At 34.5% G+C, this 18,021-nt stretch overlaps 1 protein-coding gene across 1 annotated transcript in view; it reads left to right on the top strand.

Moving 5' to 3' along the window:
- LOC127205211 (triadin-like) overlaps positions 1-18,021 on the top strand; it is a 240,803-nt gene that overhangs the window by 83,490 nt on the left and 139,292 nt on the right. The window contains exons 6-8 of the mRNA XM_051164401.1: positions 711-776; positions 8,235-8,294; positions 13,819-14,001. Coding sequence (XP_051020358.1) covers positions 711-776; positions 8,235-8,294; positions 13,819-14,001 — 309 coding nt within the window. The remainder of the gene's footprint in view (positions 1-710; positions 777-8,234; positions 8,295-13,818; positions 14,002-18,021) is intronic.

Below are 18,021 nucleotides of genomic sequence, written 5' to 3'. Positions count from 1 at the left end.
AAGGAACTGGATCACAGCTCACTAAATAAAGTGTTGTTTCCTTTGGAAAGATGTCCTAGCATTCTAGTCTCATTTGATTATTTTAAAAACATTCAATGTGGACTCTTTCTGTAAAGTATTAACACATGTGGTTTATAGTCATTTATCTTTTCCTCCTTTCAGTTCACAAGACTATATGCTTACATTTTTTGTCTTGATATTTCTGACATTCATCCAATATCAAAAGTGAACTTTTAAAACAGTGTGTGTGTATGTGTGTGTGTGTGTGTGTGTGTGTGTGATAAAGAGAGGGGATGAGAGAGAGAGAGAGAGAGAGAGAGAGAGAGAGAGAGAGAGAGAGAGAGAGAGAGAGAGAGAGAAAGACAGAGAGAGAGAGAGAGAGAGAGAGAGAGAGAGAGAGAGAGAGAGAGAGAGAAGGGAGAGAGTGAGAAAGAGACACTCCAATTTATTCATTTAAAGCATGAAAAACTTAGGGATGTCATCTTTACAGTCAGAAGTGTTTTAGTCTGCTTATGCTTGAATGTGAAATAAAAGTAGATTTCAAAAAACAAATCTATAATTATTTTGACGTTTTAGTATATAAACAAGCCTTCATGGCAGCTAAAGAGTGATCTCTGCAAGCCCTTTACAAGCTAAACTTTCATGCAATTATCTCATAACTTATCCCATTGACTTAAATTAAATTAAAAGTTTTATCCTATTCTTTGCAGCTTCACACAGAGAAAAGGAAAAAGGAAAAGAAAAACTAAAAGAAGGCGAAAAACCTGAAAAGAAAGGTATACAGTTATTCTTTGTGTCACTTATCATTAAAGACTTTTCCTCTGGCATTTCTCATTATATTTAGACTTTAGAAAATATTAATTTCTTCCAAAAGTTGTAGCATTTTTGTTTTCATGGAATAGAACCACAAAGGAGGAATTTCTGAACTAAAGAGAATAAAATATTAGCCAGCATGTGCTGTCGCTTGAGTTTTTTATTTTAACAATTCTGACAAGAGTAAATTGAAATTTCAGTGTCATTTTGATTTGCATTTCCTTGATGACTAATGAGGGTCATCATTTCTTTATGTGTTTCTCAGCTATTCAAGACTCCTCTGTTGAGAATTCTCTGTTTAGCTCTGTACCCCATTTTTAATTGACTTATTTGGTTTGTTGGTGTTTAATGTTTTGAATTCTTTCCATATTTAGGATATTAACCCTCTTTTGGGTGTAGGGTTGGTGAATATCTTTTCCCAATCTCTAGAGTGCTGTTTTGTTCTATTCATAGTATCCTTTTCCTTAGAGAAGCATTTCAGTGTCATTAGGTCCCATTTATTAATTGTTGATATTAGTGTCTGAGATGTTAGTATTCTATTAAGGAAGTTGTCTCCCATGCCAATGAGTTCAAGGCTCTTCCTCATTTTCTCTTCTATTAAATTTAATGTATCTGTTTTTATGCTGAGGTCTTTGAATCAATTGTGCTTGAATTTTATGTAGGGTGATAAATATGGATCTATTTATATCCTTCTACATGCAGACATCCAATTAGACCAGCACAATTTTTTGAGGATGCTTTCTTTTTTCCACTGTATGGCTTTGACTTCTTTGTCAAAATCAAGTGTCCATAGCTGTGTGGGTTTATTTCTGGGTCTTTTACTGGATTACATTGATCAACCTATCTGTTTTTATGCCAATACCATATGTTTTTATTACTATTGCTATATAGTATAACTTTAAATCAGGCATGGAGATACCGCTAACAGTATTTTCATTGTTTATGCCACATTGGGTTTTCAATTTTTCCATATGAAGTTGGGAATTGCTCTCTCAAGGTTTGTAAATAATTGTGGAATTTTAATGACAGTTTCATTGAATGAATAGATTGCTTTCAGTAAGGTGGCCAGTTTTACTATGTTAATCCTACTGATCCCTGAGCATGAGAGACCTTTCCATCTTCTGATATCTTCTTCAATATATTTCTTCAGATACTTGAAGTTTTCTCATACAGATCTTTCACTGGCTTTGTTAGAGTTAGGCCAAGATATTTTATAATATTTATTGCTATCGTGCAGGGGCTTGTTTCCTAAGTTTTTTCCTCAGTCCATTTATCACTTGTACCTAGCAACTTTGTCAGCTGTAAAAATTCTGTGGTAGAATTTTGGGGGTCACTTGTGTATTCTATCATATCATCTTGAATAGTGCTACTTTGAGTTCTTGCTTTTCAATTTGTATCCCCTTTATCTCCTTTAGTTGTCATAATGTTATAGCTAGAAAACCAAGTTCTTTGTTGAAGAGATATGGTGAGACTGGACAACCTTGTCTTGTCCATGTTTTTAGTGGAATTGCTTTAAGCTTCACTCCATTTAATTTGATGTTGGATATTGACTTGTTATATATTGTCTTTATTATGTTTAGGTATGGGCTTTGTACCCCTGATCTCTCCAAGACTTTCAACATAAAGGGATGTTGGATTTTGTCAAAGTCTTTTACATGTTCTAATGAGATGATCATGTGATTTTTTTTCAGTTTCTTTATATGGTAGACTACATTGATGGATTTTCATATGTTGAACCATCCCAGCATCCCTGTAATAAAGCCAAGGTGGTCATTGTGGATGACATTTTTGATGTGTTTTTGTATTTTGTTTGCAACTATATTATTGAATATTTTTGTATCAATGTTCATGAGGGAAATAGGTCTGAAATTTTCTCTCTTGATTAATTCTTTATGTGGTTTAGGTATCAGGGTAACTGTAGATTCATAGAATTAGTTTGGCATGTTCCTTCAGTTTTTATTTTGTGGAATAGTTTGAGGAGTATTGGTGTTAGATATGCTTTGAACATCAAGTAGAATTCTGCACCAAAACCACCTTGCCCTTGGCATTTTTTGTGTGTAAAGAGACTGCTAATGACTGCATCTGATTTGGAGGGGGGTGGGTTATGGAACTACTTAGATTGAAAACCTTATCTTGATTTAACTTTGGTAAATAGAATCTATTTTTAAAAACTGTGTATTTTCTTTAGATTTTCCTGTTTTATAGCGTATAGGATTTTGAAGTAAGACCTAATGATTCTTTGGATTTTCTCAGTGTCTTTTGTCATGTCCCCCCTTTCATTTCTGTTTTTTTTTTTTTTTTTTTTTTTTTTTTTTTTTTTTTTTTTTTTTTTTTTAATTTGAGCATTATCTCTCTGCTTGTTGGTTAGTTTGTCTAAGGGTTTATCTATCATATTGTTTTCTCAAACAAAACCAGGTTTTAGTTTTGTTGATATTTTGTATTATTCTCTTTGTTTCTAAGTTATTGATTTCAGCCCTGAGTTTGATGATTTCCTGCTGTCTACCCCTCTTTGGTGTGTCTTCTTCTTCTTTCTGTTTTAGACGTTTCAGATGTAATGTTAAGTCGCTACTATGTGGTCTCTTCAGTTTCAGTAGTCAATGTATACATTGAAGCCTGCTTTGTGACCTACTAAATGATCAGTTTTGGAGAAGGTTTCATGATGTGCCGAGATGAATGTATATTCTTTTATGTTTGTGTATATTTCTTTTATGTTCTATAGATATCTGTTAGGTCCATCTGATTTGTAACACCAATTAGTATCATTATTTCTCTGTTTAATTTCTGTCTTGTTGGCCTGTCCATTGGTGAGATGGAGTATTGAAGTCTTCCACTATTAATATGAGGGAATCTATGTGTGATTTAAGATTTATTAATGTTTTTTATTAATGTGGGTGACCATGCATTTGGAGCATAGATGTTTAGAATTGAGATGCCATCTTGATGGATTTTTTCCTTTGATGAGTATGACATATCCTTCATCTCTTGTGATTACTTTTGCTTGAAATTCTATTTTATTAGATATTAGAATAGCTACTCCTACTTGTTTCATGGGTCCATTGGCTTGCAAAACTGTTTTCCAGCATTTTTGCTGAGGTAATGTTGCTGGCATGTGTTTCTTGTATGGCAGAATAACGGATCTTGTTTTCATATCCACTCTGTTAACCTGTGTCTTTTTATTGGGGAATTGAGTTCATTGATGTTGAGAGATATTAATGACCAATATAAACAATGATTGTTGGTTCTTACAATTTTGATATTGGTAGTGGTAGTGTGCATGTGTATGCTTCCCCTCCTTTATTTATTTATTTCTTGTGGGGTTTTTTTTGGATGTAGTTACCCTTCTTGTGTTGGAGGTTTCCTTCTAGTGTCCTCTGTAGGTCTAGGTTAGTGGGAAAATACTGTTTAAACTTGGTTTTGTCATGGAATATCTTGCTTTCTCCAGATATGATTATTGCAAGATGCTCTGGGCATAGTAGTCTGAGATGACATCTGTGGTCTTAGGATCTTCAAGACATCTGCACAGGCCCTTCTGGGTTTTAAAGTCTCTGTTGAGAAGTCTGGTGTAATTCTGATAGGTTTGCCTTTATATGTTACTTGTCCGTTATCCCTTGAGACTTTTTAATATTCTTTCTTTCTGTGTCCATTTAGTGTTTTAATGATTATTGGTGAAAGGATTTCTTTTTTGGTCTAATCTACTTGGTGTTCTGTAGGCTTTGTGTACATTTATAAACATCTCTTTCTTTAATTAGGGAAATTTTCTTCTATGATTTTGTTGAGGATGTTTTCTAGACCTTGGGGCTGGGATTCTTCTATTCTTGTTATCCTTAGGTTTTGTCTTTTATGGTGTCCAAAATTTCCTGGATCTTAGAAACATTTTAGATTTCATATTTTCTTTGAACAATGCATCAATTTCTTTTATCGTATCCTCTTTGCCTGAGATTCTCCTCCATTTCTTGTAGTCTGTTGTTGATGCTTGAGTCTATAGTTCCTTTTTTTTTTTTTCCTTAGGTATTTGACCTCCAGGATTGCCTCAGATTGTGTTTTCTTTATTGATTCTATTTTCCCTTTCAAGTCTTGAATGGTTTTATTTATTTCCTTCTCCTGTTTGTTTGTATTTTCCTGTATTTCTTAAAGGGATTTATTTATTTCCTTCATTTGTTTGATTTTATTTTCCTGTAGTTCTTTGAGGAATTTATTTATTTCTGGTTTAAAGGCCTTTATCATCTTTACAAGATTAGACTTAAGGTCATTTTCTTGCATGTCAGGTGTGTTAGAATATCCAGAGCTTATTGTAGTAGGACAGCAGGAGTCTGACGGTGCTGTATTGCCCCACGTTTTGTTGAATATGTTCTTATGCTGTCCTCTAGCCATCTCCTTGTCCCTGGTGTTGGCAGGCTTGGAGGTCCCTGGTAATTCCTCATGGCTGTGGCCTCCGAGATTGCACGCAGAGCTGGGACCTGGGCACTGGTGCATGGAGGTTACGAGGAAGACCTCACAGCTGCTGATAGTCCCCAATGGTTGCTGTGGAACTGCAGGCAGATCTGGGGCCCGGTGAACTGGGATGAGGTGGTCACTGAATAGACCTCACAGATGCTGATAGTCCGCAGTAGCTGCCACAACTGGGGCTGCAGGAAGTGCTGGGACCCTGGAACTGATGAGTGGAGGTCACAGACAGACCTCACCACTACTGGCAGTCCAAAGTGGCTGCCACCTCAGGCACTGCAGGCAGATCTCTGGTGGTAGTCTCTGGAACTGCTGGCAGAACTGGGACCCAGTAAATCAAGCATAGATGTCACAGGGCAGACCTCACTGCTGCTGGTAGTCCCCAGTGGCTGATGCCTCCAGCATTGCAGGCAGAACTGGGGCCTGGGAAATGGGACATGGAAGGCTCAGGGCAGACATCACCTCTTCTGGTAGTTTCCAATGGCTGCTGTCTCTGGTCACTCTGGCTTTCTTAAATTAAAAACACACCCTAGGAAAATTTCTACACCTGTACATATTTTCTTCATGTTTTTAACAAAGTTTCATAATATTTGAGAGAGATCTTACATCATATACCTTAGCTTACTATTTGTACTATTGTCTTTAATATGCTTTTAGTGTTGTAGATTTCTTCCCGTGTGACTGTTCATATCCCAGGCCCATTTATTGCTGCATGTGTGTGCATGTCCTGTAGTATTTCTGCTTTGGACCATAAATAAGATAGTTATTAGTTCCTTAAACTAAAAACAAAAGTTCCTTAGTTTACATTTTTCTTTGATCCATCCCACTCTGCTTCATTGTTTTATGTGAAGTAAGATTATGATTTGATTTTTTTTTCTATTGTTTCTCTGGATTGGATTTGCATCCTCAATATCATAGTTGGCTGACTTTTCTGCTTTATGGGGCACCTCAGCTTAGATACAATATGTAGAATAGATGTGATATTTATGAGGCAGAGCAGTAGAAACATGTTTCAATATTACTTATTACATATTCATACCTGAATATTAGAATTAAACAGTTGCTCTTTTATTAATATTTACCTAGTGGTAATTTCCTTGAATTTTAAAGCTCCTATCTTCTTTGTCTGTATCAGGCATATTTGTTCATTTCTCATCTGCTGGTGAGATACTGAATTCTGAACATAAGATTCTGTATCCTGACAAAATCAAATAATTCTGTGTTTTTTATTGCTTTTCAAGCTTCAATATTGATACATGTTTTCTTTAAATAATTAAAGATTGCTCTTAAATTATAAGTGTAGAAAATTTAGTCGAAATGAAAATCAGAATTAAAACGTTTTCTGTAGTTCTTTCTCCATTTTCTGTATGTTTATGTTTTAGGATACATTTATGAAACCTTCCATAAATTAACTATTTATTTGAAATATAAGAGCATGCCTCAGATGCTATTGAACATTTCCAGTTATGTAACCTCAATAGCTAGACCTAGGCTTTCTTAGAACTTACAGAACAAAGACATGTTAAATAAATTATTGTTTGTTCATTAAGTTACTAATTAAATAGTAGGAAAATATTTTTCAGATATCATTAAAGATGTTGCTAAACTCAAATATTTATTATTTTAATAATCATTTAAAATTATCTTATACATTATTGTTGATGCTCATAGAAAAGTTTTATCCATTAGGGGACCTCTGGAAATACTTTCCTTGTCAAAATAGCATTAATATACAGCAATCAGTCAGCACTGGGAAGGCTCAGCATCTTTGTGATGCTCAAAACAGCCTGTTAAATTGATGAGTTGTTCTTTTCCAAATATCAGTGATGCACCTGTTAAGGAAATTTTTGGCTCATCAGTCTTCAACCATGATGTAGATATCTCCTCTTATGAATGCTAAAAAGAATTATTTTCAAAATGTATGTGTGTTTTATATTTGTTATAAAATTGCTCCTTTTTGTGGGATGATGGGGATCTTTTCTGAAAGCTTTATGTACTTGGCATAGAAACTTACAAAAGAAAGATGACAGACTTAGCTTTCAAGATGCTATTTGTTTGTTTGTTTGTTTTTGTTTTGCTCAGGGTCTCAGTAATTAGCCCTGGTTGTCCTTGAACTCACTGTGTAAACTAGCTTCAAACTAATAGAGATCCACATGCTTTTGCATCCTGAGCACTGGAATTTAAAGTGATCACCACCACACTTAGCTACTTAAAAAAAAATTAACTAGTTTATTGTTTGTTTTTTGTTTATGTATTTATTTATGGTATTCAAGACATGGTTTCTCTCTATAGCCATGGATATTCTGCAACTAGCTCTATAGGACAGACTGTCCAGCATGACCTGGCTAATTTCTTATTTATTTATTACATTTTATTATTTAGATTACATCCCAATTGTTATCCTCTCATTTGTATCTTCCCATTCCCCCCTCCTTCCCTCTTTCACCCTATTCCCCTCCCCAAGGTCTGTGACAAAAGACGACCCCTCCCCCACCACATGATCATAGCCTATCAGGTCTCATCTGAATAGTATGTTTCTGCTTCCTCTGAGTGCCACCAGGCCTCCTCACCAAGGGGAAGTGGTCAAATAGAGAGTGTCAGAGTTCATGTCAGAGTCGGTCCCCACTTTCCACACAACTGTGGAGAATGTGTTGTCCATTGGCTAGATCTGAATTGAGGGTCTATGTCTACTGCATGTATTGTTTTTGGTTGGTACAATAGTTTGTACAAATCTGGACTCCGGGGGCCTGCACAAACTGCTGTAATTTCTAATTCTTAATACCAAATTTTATATTGGATTCTATGCATCTATTGCCCACTGGTTACTATATTTCTAAAATGGGTCCATCAGTGTCATAAACCCTCAGTGACTCTACAAGTTTGGTGTCTAACCCCTGTAGTCAGAGGAAATTTGACTTTGAAATGTACTAAATGTATATGGAATTTGTAATTTTCTAATTATACTTTTTCTGTTTAAGCCACTCACAAAGAGAAACTTGAGAAAAGAGAAAAAGCAGAGACAAAGACAACAGCAAAAGGTAACTTCTATCCTTGTTATCTTCATTTTTGAAGACTTTTGATGATGAAAATGTACTTGAATGTTTGTAACAATTTTCATTTCATTGAAATACAATGATTTAAAATTGGCTATCTAAAGAATAATATGTATAAATACATAAAAAACCTCAAAACGTGAGTGAAAAATAAAATGTCCCTTGTGATAGGCAGAATTTTGTTCTCCCTGACCTTTATCCCATGGTGTCAATCCAATGACACTTTGCAGAGGGCATCAAGTTTGATCTGATAGTAGAAAAATAATAGTGATGTAACCACCTACACTCAAGAAACAGTTACAGAATATTTAGAAGCAGAGAAATTTCACAGAAAGAAAAGCAAGTTTGAAGAAGTGTTAGTCTTCCTGGATACCATGAAACTTGTGGAGGCCCAAGGGGAAGCAGAAATTTTTTTTTTAATTTAAAAAATGGTTTTTTTTTTATTTATTCTTGTTACATCTAAATGGTTATCCCATCCCTTGTATCCTCCCATTCTTCCCTTCCTCCCATTTTCCCTTACTCCCTCCCCTATGACTGTGACTGAGGGGGATTACCTCCCCCTGTATATGCTCATAGGGTATCAAGTCTCTTCTTGGTAACCTGCTGTCCTTCCTCTGAGTGCCACCAGGTCTTTAAAAATCAAATCTTCATTATATATGGAATAAGCACAGAAGCTACTTCTTCCTACAGAAACTCCACTAGGTCACAGTAGATTGATGACTTCAATTTGGTCTTGTGAGCCCTGTGACTAAATGAGACTTTCTACACAAAGCACTCTGATCCATCAAGTCCATCACACATCATCTTCTATTTTGGGAGATTAATTAAGCTGTGTTTTTCTACCCTAAGTTGGTCTACCAAATGTTTCAAGTGTTTGAATACATACGTTTTAACCAATAGCACAATCATGTCTGTTCAAACTGAATGTTTTCCTCTTATTTTAATATCAAAGTATGACATGTGTAGTATACTGGAGCAATCTTCTTCCAGCATTAACAAGAAACTTATTATTTATTGGAAAACTGTATCTATCAAATAAAAGTTATTTATATTCTATAAGAATAATTGAATTTTCAGAATAGATTCTAAAGCCAAACTTTATGATAATTATTTTTCTATCATCAGGGAACAGACATATCTGGTCCCACATTTTTACAAATACAATACTTTGCATTTGTTTTTTTGTTTTTTTTTTTCTAGCACTGAGATTATAAGCTCAAAATGCTTGGGTTTTTATGTGTATGCTGGGATTGATTTTAAGTCATGCTTTCATGACAAGCAATTTACCAGCTGAGTCATCTCTCTAACCCATTGAATTCTTAAAATAATGTTAAGATACATTCATTAAATAAAAATTTGCAATTTGAGCATCCAGAAATGAAATGCAAAAAAATTGTCTTTGTAAAAAATATTGTTGACCCATTTATGCCTGTTTCCTATTGCAGGAACAATACATTATCATGAGCTCTGGTACTTAGACCAGGACCCACTCCTTGTCCTGCTCAATACGCAATTCAAGTTTGGCTCCTTTGGTTCATTGTGCTTTCCTTCAGTCCTCTGTTCCTTGTCACATATTCACACTGACATCATAATTGACTTCCCAAAGCCTGGCAACAGAGAAAATCAGGATGGAAATTGTGATATTAAATTGATTAATATGGAATTCTATTCCAATTACTTCTGTCATAGACTATTGCCTGGCATATTACAAGACTAGTCAACATTAACCAAAAGAAGAGGGTAGGGTGTGTTGGAAGCCATTTTGGGTGTCTCCACTGTCAATGCTTCTGATTTACATACATTAATCTTGGTAGATACATGTAAACAAATTATATATGTTTTACACTTATATAATATTCTCACACATGTTCTCATTTTATTTAATATATATATGTTATATTAGGGATTGGAAATGTATGCATGATATTTACATGTTATATGAGTTTCTAGGAAACTAGAATAAGGTTAAAAAGGCATAAACTAAGCAGGTGACATTTGAGTTAGAAATAAATGTGAACTCCTTTAGAACGCTTGGCACTTTCACAGGACACAGGGTTAATTTTGTTCTGTTTAAAATACAATCTGTTCAAGGGCAGTAACTTTTAAGACCATCCTAGAAATTCTTCATTTAAGAAACGTGCAGAATTCATTGTCATGTCTGGTGCCTATGTTAGACCCTCCATGCATGGTACCGACATTTTGTGGTTCACAAAACTAATAGAAAAAAAGATGCGATGAAAAGTCAAGAGGAGTGAGCCAAAGTTAGGCCTGTTTCTCACACCCCCTGCTTTTTTCTAATGTGAGACAAATTTACTTGTTTAAAAGAGAGTTTTCATTTTTACTAAAAAGTTACTGAAATGCTTCTGCTGAATATGTGGTCCTGTCTGTAAGAGAATTGACTTTGCCAGTAATAAAATTCAATGATACTAAAATAGATATGAGTTTAACAAATCTTTAACTCCACAGTACCAAGATAGAGGTAAAATCAATTGTGTTCTGCAAGGCACAGGTAGATGGCATTTAAGATAGCTAAAATAACAATTTTACACTGAAGCATAAAACGTTTACAACAAAGGCAGCTAGTAAAATTTCAGTGTACAAATGTTTATTCTAAACTTTTTATTTACATGTATAGTTTACATATGACTATATTGTACACATGCAGCAAGCCATTTAGTCCTTTGAGTCAACCTTTCTAATTCAGAATAATTAGTTCTCTTTTATGAAAACATTGTATAGAACACAAAAACTAAAAATTAAGTTATCACCCAACCTGGCAGGGAAAGTGATAAGTGAACAATCTTGTACAATAAAAAATATACAAAAGACAATAAACCTCATAACTTAATAAAAGTGTTGACAAATACAAGCTAAAAGAGCAACATGGTTGGCTCCAGTGACATTCTTTGTATATGCAAGTTAACCCAGAAGCAGAAAGAGTCAAATGGTATATACTCACTTATATCAGGACACTAGCCCAAGGGGCATGTCCCATCAAAGTCTTCACTTACCAGGAAAGTGGGACAATGGGGAGGACATCCTATTGGGTCTCTAGGTGAGAGAACCATGAGAGAATGGGGAAATAGAAGGATCCAGAGGGTCCTAGAAACTTACAAGAAGAACATTATGATGGGCAGATCTGGGCCCAGGGGTCCTGCTCAAACTATGGCACCAGCCAAGGACAATACGTGCAGTAAACTTTGAACCCATACCCAGATCTAGCCAATGGACAGGACATTCTCCACAGTTGAGTGGAGAGTGGGGTCTAACTTTCACACGAACTCTGGTGCTCCATATTTGACCACATCCCCTGGATGGGGAGGCCTGGTGGCACTCAGAGGAAGGATAGCAGGTTACCAAGAAGAGACTTGATACCCTATGAGCTTATTCATGGGAAGGAGGACCCCCTCAGTCACAGTCATAGGGGAGGAGAGTAAGGGGAAAATGGGAGGGAGGGAGGAATGGAAGGATACAAGGGATGGGATAACCATTGAGATGTAATATGAATAAATTAATAAAATACATTTAAAATAAATAAAATAAAATACAAAGGAATTCAGATATATAGAAAATGTAGAGATGGCACTTTAACAAAGTTTGTTATATAAAAAAATGACATGGTCATAGTGCTCATTTTTCAGAGAGTGTACACGGTACACAAGGAAACTTGAACATGATCAATGCAGATATCACAGTGTTTTAAGTGCTATGATAGAATCTCTATAGATGGTGGAAATGTGCTGTCTTTTGTCTCCATCAAGTAGACAATGAGACGAACCCAATCTTAGTTCTCTGGAAGAGAAATTTAGGTGTACATGTACAAGTTGCATATAAACTTGCTGTACAAACAGGTGAGAAAGATGCAGAAGATATTGTTTTGTAATTTAGCATGAGAGGGATATTTATACCATATAGGCAACAGGAACCACACATTTATGAAGAGGGAATTTTATGACGATAATGTTTGATGATTCATAAACCGTAATGGCTATCTCTATAGAGTTTCAACACAGTTTGTCTTTGAGGCATGCAATGGTAAAGAAACTATTCTAGCTTGTTGTTTTTCAGTGTCTTTCATTTTAACAGTGACTTCAGTGATCTCTTATATCTAGACAACATCACATATGGCAAATCACAGGGGACTTGGTTTTATTAATCAACTGGTTGCTGAGATGGATACTATCAGTTTTTGGGTTTGTTTTTCGTTTTTCTGTTGTTGTTGTTGTTGTTGTTTTGTTTTGTTTTGTTTGGGTTTTTGTTTTCTATTTATTTATTTTTTTTTACACAGAAATACAGAGATGCTTTGGCGTAATTTGCATCAAAGCAAAATACATGTAGGGTATTATTTTTATCAAATTCTTTAACATGTATGTCAAGAATATCTCAACAATGAATTGAAACATCATTATATGTCAAATAGTTATATGTAGTTCTGTATGCAAAATCATGTCAAATATGCACTAACCATTACAACTAATTGAAGTGAATCATCAATGATTTTTAAAATATGATTGTGTGATGTATAGAATAGTTAACCTGTAAGCCAGTTACCTCTCCAAGAATATATATACTGCCAAGTTTACTTGTATTGGATAGATACGTACATTCATGTATATTTTGCTTGCTAGTACTCTTTCCCAGGATATTTTAAAGCTTTTATAAAGATTGGAAATATGGTTTCTGACCTAAGTATGTATGAAAGCATACCTGTTTCTCCATTGTCAGTGTTTTCAGGCCCAGTCATTAGGAATGTCTGTCTGTCTGTCTCTGGTAGGTCTCATCATCCTAATTCTGATATTCACTACAATGCAGGCAATGTTTCATTTGTGTGCCTTACATTTATCTTCAGAAAAAATATTGTATTAGAGTTTTTCTTTAGTAATGTAGACAATTTTTTATTATGGAACAAAACGATCACATTCGTTTAAAGGGAGAGTCTTTAACTGGGCTCTCCAATGTGGACTATGTTGTTATGAAAGATGCCTGCAGTTACAACCTCTGCAGGTGACAAGTGACTCCTTTGGACAGCTTAAGCTCCTGATGATCAAACCCAAAATGCAAACAAACAATAACAACAGCAACAATAGTAAAAATATCCAAATGAGTCCTTTCAGGTGCGAATGAAGGAAGAGGCTCATCTTGGTGATGACATGAGTGTCTGGTGCACCATATTTATAAACTTTATAATACTCTGGTATAACTGTGAACAGTATTTACACCATGGACACCCAATTTTCTTGTTTGTCTTTTAAAATTCTACTTGAGGAATCATGATCTTTGGGAAGTTTTGTGAGTAAACAAAGAAAAATAACTATCTTTTTTATTAAAATATTTTATTATGTTTCTTTTTAACATATATATTTATATTATTACACATGAGTAAAATAAACTACATACAGCAGGAAAAATAACTAGACAATCAGGAATTATACGAATGTTACATTCATGGTGATTTGGCCATTTGTATTTGGCAAACTGGATGTAAAATAACCTTCTTAACTCGTTATAGAAGAGAAGAAAGTTAAGACTAAGGAAAAGACTGAAGAAAAGGCGAAGAAGGAGATGAAAGCTGGGAAACAGGAGAGAGGGAAAGCTACAGCTGCAAAAGCAAAGGAAACTCCGAAACCACCACCAAAAGCCAGAGAGAGCGATGACAAAGAGACTGCAGCTGTGCCCAAGCATGAACAGAAAGGTAAACATTCCAAGGAGGAGGCAGCCAGAGGTTCTAAGAGAAAATTGGGCAAGAAGCAGATGCAGTCAAATTAAAAGCTGAAAAAAGACTAAAATTAAACCTTAGATGAAATAAAAAGACAGATTCAAGCCAATATGCCTGAGAGGAAGTACAGTAATTGGGTATTAACATACTATTAAACATAATAAAATGTGTTCAAATAACTAGATGCATTTTCAAGTATTATAAAGAGTGTTGAGTGAGCACCTGGAGACATTTAAATTTAGAGATGAGTGCTGAAATTTTGAGGATTTCAATTGGGAGTTGGAATAACAACTGAACAATTGACAGTGAATTTCAAGTAGTTGCTCCAAGAGTCAATATGTGAATCAGACAGAAAAATATATGAATAATAAAATAAAAATGTTTCCTCCTCAATATTGCTGCCATGACACCCTTCAGAATATGCACATTAAATGATCAATTTATGTCACTGTTTCAGGAAACCTGTTGTAAGATAAAGATCTATCAGGGTGCTTTTCCTGTCTCCTTACAAAATCTCCAATGTTAGGAAGGTCTGCATAAGCCAGGTGTGTTCTTCATCAAGTAGGACCTGTTAACTCACTTCCCAGAAGCATACATATTAAATACAGAAATGTACTGTGTGAATTAAAATGGTCTCTTTGTCCCAATGTAAGGTTCCTATTTGGGTTTCCCATCCCAAAATCCATTCTTCAGTCTAGGTTACTACAAATCTTGACCTTCCTATCCAAACACAGGGCCTCCTTAGTGGGAACTCTTTTTGAGAAAAAAGTGTCCGGGATGTTAGAAAATAAAAATTTTCCTTTACTCCAGTAGTCATTGAATCATTTTATTCAAAAACTAAGATGGGATAATTGGTGTCTATGCAACTTTATTATTAGTTTTAAGCTTTATTAATAAGGAGGCTATTTGAATGCTAGAACTGGAAACATTTTTTTTTCTTTATAAGGAACATAATATGAATAATATACTCTTTGTGTTTTATCTTGTTTTCCTAACTTCACAATGTTTATGTATTTTGATACAAAAATTATGCATGTAAACTTTGGTTTATTGAACAAAAAGCACATATATAGGATTTATTTACAAAGAAAAGAAGAAAAAGGCATTTTTTTCTTTTTTTAGGGGTTCATAAGCTTTATGTAATATTCACCCATTTCAATCTAATTTTACAGATACTCCTGAATAAAATTTTGAAATCCTAAACTTATTGCTTTCAAGATGATGATAGGATCTTGAAAATTGAAAATATAAAGTGTTATCATTTTAAATAATGTCAATAATGGACATGGGTGCTTATAAAAGGTTGTAATAATGAAAAATATTTTAAATGAGTATTTTTACTGTGATAAAAATCAGAAATATTAACTTTTGATTCACTATATGGACATCTTGATTCTAAAATAGTGTGCATTTCAGGTTAACCTTTAAAAAGGAAAAGAATGATGTGAAACCAATGAAAAAGAATCGAATATATGTTCGCCTATAGTTTCTTATATAAAACACATACCATTTACACCAAATGTCAGGATACTTAGGTAGTAACGGCATATGAGCACAGTTTGTGATGCTTACTTTTAGTGTCTCCTGGGATTTGGGAACCATACTTCAAAGATAAACTGGTTACACCAGGACAGTCTCAAAAGGTGTTTATTTTCCAGGTCAAAAGTGCTATATTTTATCATAGCACTAGTCAAATTTATTATAGATAGGATTATATCTCAATTCCACTTTTAGTTCACTCTTTTAATTTTTATTTGAAGAGATAGTTAGCCATCAAAAGGAAACCCAAATATCACTTTCACTTAAAAACAAAAGTATCAAAATAATTCTAACATCTAAACAAACACATGGCTAAGGTATGGACTCCTACTGAGTACTGCAATCATCAATAAATAACTGTATATTTTGGGTAGATAATAAAATTTTGACCTATAATGACTAGTCAAAGACAAGAACATTTTCTTCTCCATCTCTCCTCCTCCTCCTTCTCCTTCTTTGCCTCCTCCTTCTCTTCTTCTTCTTCTTCTTCTTCTTCTTCTTCTTCTTCTTCTTCTTCTTCTTCTTTATAAACTAAGCAGATATTTAAGAGCATTTGTTTTTTTAAAAACCACTGGTCACATGATAGAGATAGTTTAAACAAAATAAAGACATGGAATTTTTTTTAAAAAGTTGATTTAGTTTTTAAATTCCTAAATTTAGCACAACAAAATTGAGTTATTTTCTTCTGGGCAAAAAAAAGGTTTATTTGCTTAATTGAATTATGCCACATGAGGATGGATATACATCATATAAATAGTATGTGCTATATTATATATATAAATACATAAAATATATAATTTACATAGAATTCTTTATATATAATATTTTATTATATTATATAAATTTTTTATAAGGATTATATATTTTATTTTTGAATTAATGCTGTGTGTATGTCTGTGTGGGGATTTGTGCAGGAGAGTTCAGGTGTTCTCCAAGACCAGCAGAGAGCTTCAGATTCATAGAGCTGGTTCTGGGAGTTGAATTTGGCTCTTCTCCAAGAGCAGAATGCACTTTCAAAAATTAGTTGCTCTTCCAGCCCCTCATACAGATATTTTAAGATCTCATAATCACCCAAAACTCTGGGTTGTTTTTGAAACAGTCTTGTCTGAGACAGACATGTGTTGATAAAATTTGCCTATAGAGTAAAAGGATCAAAACCTACCATATTGTGGTTACTTTCAGCCTTAACTTTTGCTTATATAAACTATACACATACTTAAAACCTTGAAAATGCTTGCCATAAAGTTACCCATACTTACTTTTCATATAATCTGCTTTTTATAGACCAATTCCAATTCACTCAAGGTAAAGTAGCAAAGTTGACATGATTTGACACTTCTCCCTGGCTTTTGCAGCTTTCTGCCAACTCTGTGGGGAAATAAATATCCCACAGCTGTTATATATACTAAGCTTGTCCTTTTGTTATTTTCATTATTTCTTTTAACAGTGATTCAAGTACTGTTGGCAGCCAGAGAAAGTATAGCTAACGAGAATCTGCCACAGAGCTCTGTACCACAAGCACTCCCATCCTCACTAGAGATTATTTCTGAAAGGATTTTCTGTTGATATTCTGTGCCCTGATGCATTTTCCCTTGGCTGATATTCCACAGGGAGTACCAGGCAGGCACCAGCAGCTGCAGCTGAGTGGATTCATCAGTGCTCCCTGAAGAGCCATAGGCAGAAATTAATTCTAGCAGAATGCTTCTTTCTTTCTTTCTTTCTTTCTTTCTTTTCTTTTTTTACAACAACAACAAAAAATCTTGGAAGTGGTGATAAGATAGAAAATTGCCTTAAACAAGTTACTATTGTGTGGTGGCACAGTTCAGACTTTCTTTAAGGGTAGCTTACTGCTGTATTGAGGTGGATTCAGAGAAGTATTCCCTTAAAATAAATAATCTAAAATCAAGAAGGCTTGGCTATGCTCTGTCCTCAGGCAGGTGAAGCAAAACTCTTCCTTTACTAGAATTTTCACAGGTTGTTAAGGTAAAACCTTCAGAAAGGCAGGATTCAGGATTATGACAAAAATAATTAAAATGTATATAAATACATTCTTAAGTTCTCCGTGATCCATTGAAGTCGTTAGAATGCAGAGTCACACGTTGTTTACATGGAGCTGATACTTTTAAAGCAGCATCACCTCAGGAATATTCTAGGCAGGAAAAAACAAAGGTTTGAATCCACACAGGATTCCCTACTGTATGTTAAAGGCACATTGAACTATTTGTACATTAACCTAAAAAATTATTCCTTTGGAAACAGAAGACATGGACCTAATAAATATAAGCAGCTAATAGCCAGGTTAAAAAGTTCCACTGCACTGCAAGCAATCACTTAATGAGGAAATCTTGTGCATGGCTTGGATGTAACCGTAACCATCAATTTACACATGGGAGCAGAAAGCAATATTTCATTTTGGGGATATATATACAATCCCTTTTATATCATAAATGGTCTCTA

This window comes from Acomys russatus, chromosome 21 (genome assembly GCF_903995435.1).
Source record: "Acomys russatus chromosome 21, mAcoRus1.1, whole genome shotgun sequence".
NCBI classification, from domain to species: domain Eukaryota; kingdom Metazoa; phylum Chordata; class Mammalia; order Rodentia; family Muridae; genus Acomys; species Acomys russatus.
Note: the sequence above shows the minus strand (reverse complement) of the source record. Positions and strands in the feature narration are given on the sequence as shown.